The sequence below is a fragment of the Mustela lutreola genome, chromosome 15 (genome assembly GCF_030435805.1).
Source record: "Mustela lutreola isolate mMusLut2 chromosome 15, mMusLut2.pri, whole genome shotgun sequence".
Lineage (NCBI taxonomy): Eukaryota > Metazoa > Chordata > Mammalia > Carnivora > Mustelidae > Mustela > Mustela lutreola.
The window spans coordinates 22,762,298-22,772,957 of NC_081304.1; the positions used below are offsets into that span (position 1 = coordinate 22,762,298).

The 10,660-nt window shown below is 45.0% G+C and overlaps 1 protein-coding gene and 1 non-coding gene across 2 annotated transcripts; both read left to right on the plus strand.

Annotated features, from left to right (window-relative positions):
- Window positions 1–2,053: 2,053 nt before the first annotated feature.
- RPL23 (ribosomal protein L23) lies at window positions 2,054–7,653 on the plus strand. Its single transcript, XM_059147313.1, has 5 exons — window positions 2,054–2,164; window positions 2,737–2,820; window positions 3,113–3,241; window positions 7,284–7,397; window positions 7,502–7,653. Exons 1-5 carry the CDS (start codon window positions 2,152–2,154, stop codon window positions 7,582–7,584), a joined length of 423 nt encoding a protein of 140 aa, XP_059003296.1. The 5' UTR covers window positions 2,054–2,151; the 3' UTR covers window positions 7,585–7,653.
- Window positions 2,852–2,986, plus strand: LOC131817225 (small nucleolar RNA SNORA21). The gene has a single exon (XR_009348409.1). It is a non-coding gene; the product is annotated as a small nucleolar RNA SNORA21 (small nucleolar RNA).
- Window positions 7,654–10,660: the final 3,007 nt, after the last annotated feature.

Below are 10,660 nucleotides of genomic sequence, written 5' to 3' on the forward strand. Positions count from 1 at the left end.
GGTTTAAAAAATTTACTTATTTTACAGAGAGAGAGAGAGAGAGAAAGAAGGATCACATGTAGGCAGAGAGGCAGGCAGAGAGAGAGGGGTAACAGGCTCCCTGCCTAGTAGAGAGCCCAATGTGGGGCTCGATCCCAGGATCCTGATATCATGACTCCAGTTGAAGGCAGAGGCCTAACCCACTGAGCCACCCAGGTGCCACTAGATTTTTTATTTTTAATTTCTACACCCAACATTGGACTCAAACCCACAACCCTGCAATTAAGAGTTCCACCCTCCACATAGGGGTGCCAGGCACCCCTACCCTTACTTCTTTTTTTTTTTTAAGATTTTATTTATTTATTTGACAGAGATCACAAGTAGGCAGAGAGGCAGGCAGAGAGGAGGAAGCAGGCTCCCTGCTGAGCAGAGAGCCCGATGCGGGGCTCGATCCCAGAACACTGGGATCATGACCTGAGCCGAAGGCAGAGGCTTTAACCCACTGAGCCACCCAGGCACCCCAACTTATGTCCTATTCTTAACCACAAATCTGTTCCTTCCATAGTTTTCCCTATCCCAGTTGATAGCAATGACATCTTCAACTCAGACCTAAAACCTTGGAGACATCTGACTCCTTCATTTTTTTCCACACCTTGCCTTTTGTTGGCTCTACTTCCAAAACATATCCAGAATCTGACCATATCACATTTCCTCCACTGCTACCACTGTAGTCTGAAGCACCATCATTCCTTTCCTGGGTATTTCAAGAGCTTCCTAACACATCCCCTTATCTGCAACTTTGCATCCTCTCCCACACTCTAGTCTCAATTAGAGTGACCCTTCTGAAATATTAGATCATGTCCCTCTGCTTACCCTGGGGCAACGGTTCTTCATTCCAGTCCCAAAATGCTGAAGTCCATAGTACAAAGCCATACACAATCTCATTCCATTACTTCTGACCTTCTCACCTGCGACTCTTCCCTTCACTTACTCTGTCCCGTCACATCCACTTCCTTGCTGGTCTTCATATTGCTTAGGCACACTTCCACCTTGGGCCAGATAATTGGCTGATGACTCTCTCCCCTGTTCTTCCCAGACATTCATATTGCTAACTCCCTCACCTAAAGTCTTTGCTTTAATATCGACTTCGTCCATGAAGCCCACCCTGACCATATTGTTTCAAATCGCAATTCGCCCCTATTCCGACTTCCTGATACCTGATACTTTTACTTTTCCATAGTACACATCATCGTCTTATCTGATACACTGCAGTTATTGTATCTATTTAGTGCGGAATATCCACTATCATTGCCACCCTTGCAGAATCCTTAAGGGCAAAAATGTTGATCTGGCGTTTTTCCCTGATGCAGTCTAATGTATACCCATGATAGTACCTGGCATAAAGTAGGCACCCAATAAATAAATAAATGTATGGGAGGCGAGAATTATACCACTGAACCACCAATGCAATAAATGTATGTTTGAATGAATGCATCGGCAAAAGCAAAAAAGCCAGAAGAGGAGGTTGAAGTCGCGAAACGGTAACTGATAAACAAAGATATCTGAAATACAAATGAGTCTGGGACCAAACATACATAAATGGAATTATCTGTAGTGCTAAAATGGCACTTACTCAAAACCACATCCTTTTTTGGGGTGGGGGTTGTTGATTTTTATTCTTAATCTTTTTCAACACAATTTTTTTCCAATACCACATCCTAAAGATACCATTCAGAGCTCTTTCTCGCTCGATACCCCACTCTCTTGTGTTCTTTGAGGCTCCTACACAGGCCCTTTTAATCATTTCTTAATTTCGAGTGTCCAGCGAAGTTCCTGACACATACTACGTGCTCAGTAGACGTTATTGGGTAAATTAACCAATGTTTCTGTATCCCCTACAACTTTAGAGCTCGTAAAGAAGAGACTCCGGGCGTCATTTCCTCCAGCAGCCCTCAACACCCACACCTCCCACTTCCCAACGAGAACTCAACCCGACGTCCACGACTTACTACGTGATAAGACAGCGTGCTTGCGGAGGGCGGGGCGGGGGTGGGGGGGAAGAGGAGGATTGCGCAAACTCTGGGTCACGTGACGAGGCTGGGCGGGGCATCAAAGTTCATATCCCAGAATCCTTTGTACCTACTTCCTTTTTGTCTCTTTCCGGCGTCCAAGATGTCGAAGCGAGGTGAGGGTTTGACTTTTGAGTATCCTTTGCCATCTGTCGCGGGGTGACTGCTGGCCTCTCCCAGAGCGGTGGCCATGGGCAGCTGGGGCGCTTTGCTCTTCTCTGGGGCGGAGAGGGAGAGGAGGGCGCTGTGAGAGCACTGGAAGGGCCGCCGAAAGTGGCGGCGGGGGGGTGCTTGGAGAGTTGAGTTGGCAGCATCCGGACAGGAGTTTAGACCAAACCGACGGGATCCCTCTGCGCCTAGCACTCCAGTAATGGTGTTGAAGTGAGACTGGCTGAGGCCCCAGAGTGGACGACTTGTGCGATCTCCCGCCTTGCAGGGAGAACTACGTGGTGCAAAAGGTGGAGTGAGGGTTGAGTAGCTCAGGCCCCTTAACCGTAACGTAAGGGCGGTAACAGTGAGGAATTGGCTGTTCGCTATGGGGAACCGGGTGACTCGTGGGGAGGGGTAGGCGGAGTCCCAGAGAAAGGGACTGGAGGATACCGTCGCCCAAAGCATGTGCGAGTGTGAGGGGAAACTCGGAACCATGGCTAGTCAGTGACCCCTATCCTGTTTTCCTTCCTACCCACAGGACGTGGTGGGTCCTCCGGTGCGAAATTCCGGATTTCCCTGGGTCTTCCGGTGGGCGCCGTGATCAACTGTGCTGACAACACAGGTGAGACCTTCAGCTGCACTCCGCCAGGCTCCCCCTTTTAAAAGCACTCGTTGGGCCTTGACTAATGACCCACTGAGCCGTCAAGAAAGGGCAGAGTAAAAACACTGCTTTTGGGTGAAGCAGCAGCCTGCTGTGTTGTTTTGCTTCAATCGGTGGTGTGACAAGGTGTTCCGCCTTGGTTGGGGGGTACTAACTGGGAGTGTGAGCTGAGGGAGAGGCTCTGGAAGTGCGGGGGAAACGTTACACAGGTCCCCGCCCCCCCAAAAAAATCACTTGTTTACATTCTCAATAGGAGCCAAAAATCTGTATATCATCTCTGTGAAGGGGATCAAGGGACGATTGAACAGACTTCCTGCTGCGGGTGTGGGTGACATGGTGATGGCCACAGTGAAGAAAGGCAAACCAGAGCTCAGAAAGAAAGGTGAGTAGAAACGCTGAATCTTCCTTAACTGGTGAGCAGTTGAGGGATTTTTCCCTTTATTGGAAAATGGAATCATAATTTTACTATTCTGAAGGCTCAGTTTCCTTGGAGGGGCAGTGTGAGATAAATACCTGCAATGGAAGTTCTGCTGCTTTTGCTGTCTTAAGTGCTCTCCACTACCCGGTCTTGCTGTATTTGTTTCCATTTTTGAGTAATCTCTAAGTCCAAGGAGGGACTTGAACTCCTTACCCTGAGATCAAGAGTCGCATGCTCTACTGACTGGTCCACCAGGCACCCCAGTAAATGGTTTGTTTTTGTTTGTTTGTTTGTTTTGGTAGGCATTTAGAGCTTGACCAGGTGTCAGGCAAGTTTCCTTTTCTGGAACTACTGATTTGAAGGGGAAGAATGATCCTTGAATACTTTCTCAAGTGGTTGTTAGATTCGGGTAATAAACTGAGCATGTAGAGCATTTGGCCTCTGACCTAACACTTTGTAAGTACAGAAAAACCTATGCTTCCTGATTTAAGGGAAAAAAAATAAGGCTTTATTTGTTTATTTGACAGAGAGAGCACAATTGGGGGAGTGGCAGGCAGAGGCAGGCAGAGAAGCAGGCTCCCTGCCAAGAAAGGACCCTGATGTGGGCCTCTATCCAGAGACCCTGACACTGGGACCCAAACTGAAGGGAGCAGCTTAATCCACTCAGGCGTCCCTAAGAATGATTTTTGTTTGTTTTTATAGAAGAGATTAACTCAGAATTATGATTAACTCAGAATTGTGACTTGTCAAAAGTTAAGCATGGTTGCTTCCAAATGTCTTCTGGTAGAAACTAAAGTAGGAGCTGCTCATTACTTAATCCCCCTAGGTGTATGAGTTGATGGGGAGGGTTTTGGGCACTTTGATTTGTCTCTCTGGCTTTAGAGCTCCTGATACTCCATGCACTAAACTGCAGCTCCTGAACTTCCCTCCTGTACCTAAGTAGTCTGTCTCTGATCTAGGGTATCTTGCTCTTCTGAGAAGTCCTAGCCATCTCTTGATGGACAGTGCAAATACAGGTCTTGGCTACATACTGCAGTCTCTCCTTGTAGGCCTGTACAAGCACCCCTGCCACCCGCTGATGATTTGGTGGGGGTGGTCAGAAATCTTTGTTTACATTTAAAGATTTATTTATTTATTTATTTATTTGACAGAGAGATCACAAGTAGACAGAGAGGCAGGCAGAGAGAGGAGGAAGCAGGCTCCCTGCTGAGCAGAGAGCCCGATGTGGGGCTCGATCCCAGGACCCTGAGATCATGACCTGAGCCGAAGGCAGCGGCTTAACCCACTGAGCCACCCAGGCACCCCCTTTGTTTACATTTAATACCGACTTGAGGGCGTGGAGTACCAAGCATTGTGGTTAAGCATTGATTAATTGATGTGTAGATTGGGATCTACATGCAACTGGACAGGCTCTCCTCTTAGAACACTTGCTGGGTCTGGTCTGTGGCCTGGGAAGCTGTCAGAGAAGGGCAGAGCAATCCACTGTCACTGTTGGTGAGATGGCAGCAGGGTGTGTTGTTGGTCTCAATCAGGTTGTGGTGGGACAGACCAGACAACACTTTATAGTTTTAAAAATAGTGAATTGCCAGCTCTTAATTAATCTTACTTGTCCTTGTGTCTGCTGAATGAATACGTTCTCTCACCTTAGACTTCCATATAACAGACAGAAATGTGGAAAGGAGCAATTCTGGAAGTCCAGAGTCTTGGATTTGTGTGTGGCCATATTCATCTGCTAGATTGGTCATTTGTGAGAATTTAAATGGTTATGAGTAAGGGCTCCTGGCTGGCTCAGTCATAAGAGCATGTGACTCTTGATCCCCACGTCATGAGTTCAGGTCCCACATTGGGCATAGAGTTTACATTAAAAAATGTTTTTTCTAGTTAAAAAAATAAATGGTTATTAGTAGATGAGGGTCCAACAGAGAAGGCTCTCAGTAAATACCAGTTACCCCTCAATGTGTATTTCATTCTTAAAAACCTGATCAGGTAGAGCTGCCTGGCTAGCTCAGTCAGTGGAGCATGCAGCTTGATCTCAGGTGGATCGTGAGTTTGAACCCCATGTTGGGTGTGGAGATTTCTTCTGAGGGGGAAAAAAAAACCCTGATCAGAGGCCATCTTACATATAGAAATAATAATGGCCTCAAGGATAGCCAGGATCCCTGTCCTTGTTTAAAAAAAAAAATTCTTGTATTTGCAGTGTCTGATGTTGAATGTGGAAATGTAACTGTTATCCCTATTTACAAAAGGAACACTTGAATGTCAGTTTAAGTAACTTGTTCAGAGTCTAAGCTTAACCCACTGAGCCACCCAGGCGTCCCGTTCAGAGTCTAAGCTAATGATGGTCATGGTTTGCATGCAGGTGATGTCTGACTTCAGTTCTTTTAAGTGCTGTAGATGAAGGTCTGGAAAGGGTTCATTTTAGTGCTGGTAGGTTTTTTTTTAAATTTAACTTAAGTTTTGAGGAAAACTGTTCCTCAAAAGTTAAACAAAATTTTATTTTTTTTGATTTTAGTATTTGACAGAGAAAGGTCACAAGTAGGCAGAGAGAGGGGGGAAGCAGGCTCCTTGCTCGATCCCAGGGCCTTGAGATCATGACTTGAGCTGAAGGCAGAGGCTTAACCCACTGAGCCACCGAGGCATCCCTAGACATAATTACATAGGAAATAGAAATTAAATTTCTATTATCCAACCTTCAAACTTCCAAGAGATGACCACTGTTAATATTTTGTTGTGTCTTTTTTTTTTTTTTTTTTTTTAAGCTTTTACTTTATTTATTTGAGAACAAATAAGCATACAGGCCCAGGGAAGGGGCAGAGGGAGAAGCATACTCCCCACTGAGCAGAGAGCCTGATGCAGGGCTCCATCCCGGACCCCAAGATCATGACCTGAGTCAAAGGCAGATGCTTAACTGACCGAGCCACCAGGTGCCCCATCCTTTCTTTTTGAGTTACATGCAAAAAATTAGCTTGTAGACTACTGTTTGAATGGGACCACAGCCTTCCCATAACTCGTTGCTTCACAGATACTGTCCTACATGTGAAAAATTAGATAGACATAATCTTTTTTTTTCTTTTTTTTTTTAAGATTTTATTTATTTATTTGACAGAGATCACAAGTAGGCAGAGAGAGAGAGGAGGAAGCAGGCTCCCTGCTGAGCAGAGAGCCAGATGCGGGACTCGATCCCAGGACCCTGAGATCATGACCTGAGCTGAAGGCAGTGTGGCTTTACCCACCGAGCCACCCAGGCGCCCCGACATAATCATTTTTAAGTGGTTCTGTTTTGTGTATTTGCCATGAAATACATAGGTTAATTCCAGCTTTTTGCTCTAATACAACAATACATGTGCCCACAGTTAGGCATTTGAGATAAGGTGTAGAGTGTGTGGTCAATATCTTGGATGTACTTCTGGGGTTCAAGGAATGTGTAGACATATATGCATACCTTGTTGTAGGTTTTCTTTGGTTAAATTGGTGTGTAAATGAACTTCTCTTGTAAAATCTAACACGGTGCATATTTAATGCCAGTAAACTCTGAAAAGCAGTAATTTTTAGATCAAGGTATGTGCTTTCTTGGAGGTTTTGATATATACTGGGATGGAATATATCTAATGAGTTCATTAATAGCTGGGCCTCTACTTACTCCATCCAAGAGGGGGTCCCATTTTGTGATACTAGGATCTTAACAGCATCCACCTGTTGGGTGAAGTGGGAACAACTATAGAATGTGCTTAGCAAGTTTCGTGCTAGTGTTGCTGATTGTTTTAAGAAGAGTACAGATTTACATTTGTAGGAAGTGCAGGCAGTTTTCCCTTGAAGTAAGGTCTTTCCTTAAGGGCTGAGTGGTATTTGCACTGTCTCTCACACTTTAGGAAATGAAAAGCAAATGGTGAGTCTGCATTCTGTTGAAGTGGGAAGTGTTGGGGAACTAGGTGAGATGTAAACTGCTTTCTTGTGGTGGCACTGGGACCTGACAGGTTAGTGACTACTGTCCTGTTTTCCCTCTTAGTACATCCAGCAGTGGTAATTCGACAACGAAAGTCATACCGGAGAAAAGATGGTGTGTTTCTCTATTTTGAAGATAATGCGGGGGTCATAGTAAACAATAAAGGTGAAATGAAAGGTAAGAAAGAAACCCCACAGTGTTGCCTAAGTCTTCCAGATGGGATGATTTAACCTTTGGGTCTATCTGATCTTATCTGTCATGTCACTCTTTTTTTTATGTAGGGTCTGCTATCACAGGACCAGTCGCAAAGGAGTGTGCAGACTTGTGGCCCAGGATTGCATCCAATGCTGGCAGCATTGCATGATTCTTTGGTGTAATTGTTTAAAAAAAAATTAAAAATTATTTGCTCCCAAAATTTGTCTTTCTGTTCTTTTCTACCTGTCACTCTTCTTGACAACCCCAAACCTTTTGTAAAATGAAATTGCTTAGTGCAGTACTTGGTTTTGTGATTACAGAAACTTACAGACTTTCCCATTTCTGCTGTGAAAACTTAGTTATTTGTGTTCAGAGTTCTTAAAGTAAATTGCAGGTAGTAGTTACTATTTGAGAGGTTACCCAAGGTAACTGCACTGTGCTTAGTTTAAGATACGGGATGGTGAATGGTCAGATGGTGGACACAAACGGAGTTCACTGAGTGATGTGGGGAAGGCCCAGGTGTGTGAGTGTGTGTGCACACTTGAGTTACAGGTATCCTTCCCGTAAACCAGCACATAAAGGACTGTATTTGTTGTTTGTTTAAGATTTTTATATTATTTTATTCATTTGACAGAGATCATAATCAGGCAGAGAGAGGAGGAAGCAGGCTCCCTGCCAAGCAAAGAGCCAGATACAGGGCACGATCCCAGACCCTGGGAACATGACCTGAGCTGAAGGCAGAGGCTTTAACCCACTGTGCCACCCAGGCGCCCCATAAATGGCTGTATTTGTAAAACCTAACACATGATTACCATGTTAATTTGCTCTTGTGGAAGGCAATTGAGTTACTAAAAGTATCTGCGTGGTATCAAAACATTTTGATAGGAATCGGGCTCCTTGCTCAGCAGGGAGCCTGCTTCTCCCTGACTCTGCCTTCCACTCTGTCTGCCAATGCTTGCTTTCGCTCACTCTCTCTGACAAATAAATAAATAAAATCTTTAAAAGAAAAAAAACAAACATTTTGACAGGATAGCTCTATGTACCTGCAAAACCTTAGTTGGGAATGAAAGGTAATGTAATAAACCAGCACAGTGGGTGTAAACCTTGGCAAATTCTGCCTGAAAGCATTGGACATTGTGCTTTTCTAAACCATGAGAAGTGATGTATGTGAAATTTGGGGTCTGATGGAAAAAATGAGTGCTCAGCAGGTTTGGGTCAATAGTCTGGCCTAAAGATGTTGGAACAGGCTTTTCAGCCTAGATTTGTGTTCACACATCTAGTATCAGAATATACTCTACCTTATGTGTTCTTTGTAAGGCTGAGGATTAGACTATGTGTGGACCCTAGCACATGGTAAGATGACTACCCTTTTGTCCAAGATTCAGAATGGAATGTACTAATCTAATCAGTGGTTCTCAGTGTGTCCAGGCACTATCCCAGACCCAGTTAAGTCAGATTGTGGAGGTAGGACCCACGCATCAGTACTTTCTAAAGACACACCCCCCTCCCCCCCAGGAAATTTCAAGGTGTAGCCAGGATGGAGAACCAGGGCTGTCTAGAGAGGCTATTTTGGTTTTAGGACCAGGAATCTAAAACAGACATGTCCTCCTACCCTATTTTCCAACCTGGTGAATTTGAAGTTTTTAATGTGACCTGAAGCCCTCAGGTCCTCCATTTAAAATTAATCCTTTTGGGGACACCTGGGTGTCTCGGTTGGACGACTGCCTTTGGCTCAGGTCATGATCCTGGGGTCCTGGGATCGAGTCCCGCATCAGGCTCCCAGCTCCATGGGGAGTCTGCTTCTCTCCCTGACCTTCTCCTCACTCATGATCTCTCTCACTGTCTCTCTCTCAAATAAATAAATAAAATCTTAAAAAAAATCCTTTTGGGGGGGTGCCTGGTTGGCTAAGTGGGTTAAGCCTCTGCCTTTGGCTCAGGTCTTGATCTCAGGGTCTTGGGATCGAGCCCCACATCGGGCTCTGCTCAGCAGGAAGCCTGCTTCCTCCTCTCTCTGCCTGCCTCTCTACCTACTTGTGATCTCTGTCTGTCAAATAAAGTCTTTAAAAAAAAAAATCCTTTTTGGGGTGCCTAGGTGGTTCAGTGGGTTAAGTATCTGCCTTCAGCTCAGGTCATGATCCCATGACCTCGCTCCCTGCTCTTCTCCAAACCCCCAGCCCCAGCTGTGCTTGCTTTTTTCACTCTCAAAATCTTTTAAAAAGTTAATCATTTTTATCCCCTTGTGTTAACTCTATGAAATTTCTCCAAGAGGTACGAGGGCTGAGCCTCCCCTCTACCTCCCCCCCTGCTCCTGCCCCGCGTCTTCTGTCTTCCAAGCTCTGTCCAGGTTCTTTACAAATTTTAATAGAATGGGCTCAAACTATAGACTTAATTTTCTGTAACTTCAGATTCCTAGGAATTTACCTGTTAATGGAATAGAAACATGCTCAGGATTAACTTGCCAGAATTAGTGGGGTTTGTATATACATAGAGGCAACCTTTTTCTAATTAATACATGTGCCTTTGGGGCATCTGGGTGGCTCCATCGGTTAATTGCCTGGCTTTGCTGGGGTCATGATTTCAGGGTCCTGGGATCAAGCCCCACATTGGGCTCCATGTTTATGGAGAGTCTGCTCCATCTCCCTCTGTCCCTGCTCCTGTGCTCTTTCTCACAGTCTCTCTCAAATCTTTAAAAAACAAACATGTGGGGCACCTGGTTGGCTCAGTGGGTTAGGCCTCTGCTTTCGGCTTGGGTCATGATCTCTGGGTCCTGGGATGGAGCTCTGCTGAGCAGAGAGCCTGCTTCCCCTTCTCTCTCTGCCTGCCTCTCTGCCTCTCTGCCTGCCTACTTGTGATCTTTCTCTCTGTCGAATAAATAAAATCTTTAAAAAAAATTAAAATAAAAAAAATGTGCCTTCATGTAATAGTGACTATAAAAGATTTCCTTTATCCTTTTGTCTCATGTTAGGATGATAATAGCACCTCATAGAGTTGGTGTGAGGAGCACTGAGTAAGGCACCTTGATGTGTAAAGCATCTATGTAAGGTTATTCAAGGGGGAAAATTTGGAAATAAAAAGTAAAAATCACCTGTAACTGGTAACTAGAAATTATTGTTCATGGTTTGCTGTGTCCTGACAATTGTACATAAAAAGAGCTAGAGGATGGGGCACCTGGGTGGCTCAGTGGCTTAAAGCCTCTGCCTGCGGCTCAGGTCATGATCCCAGGGTCCTGGGGTCCAGCCCCGAAT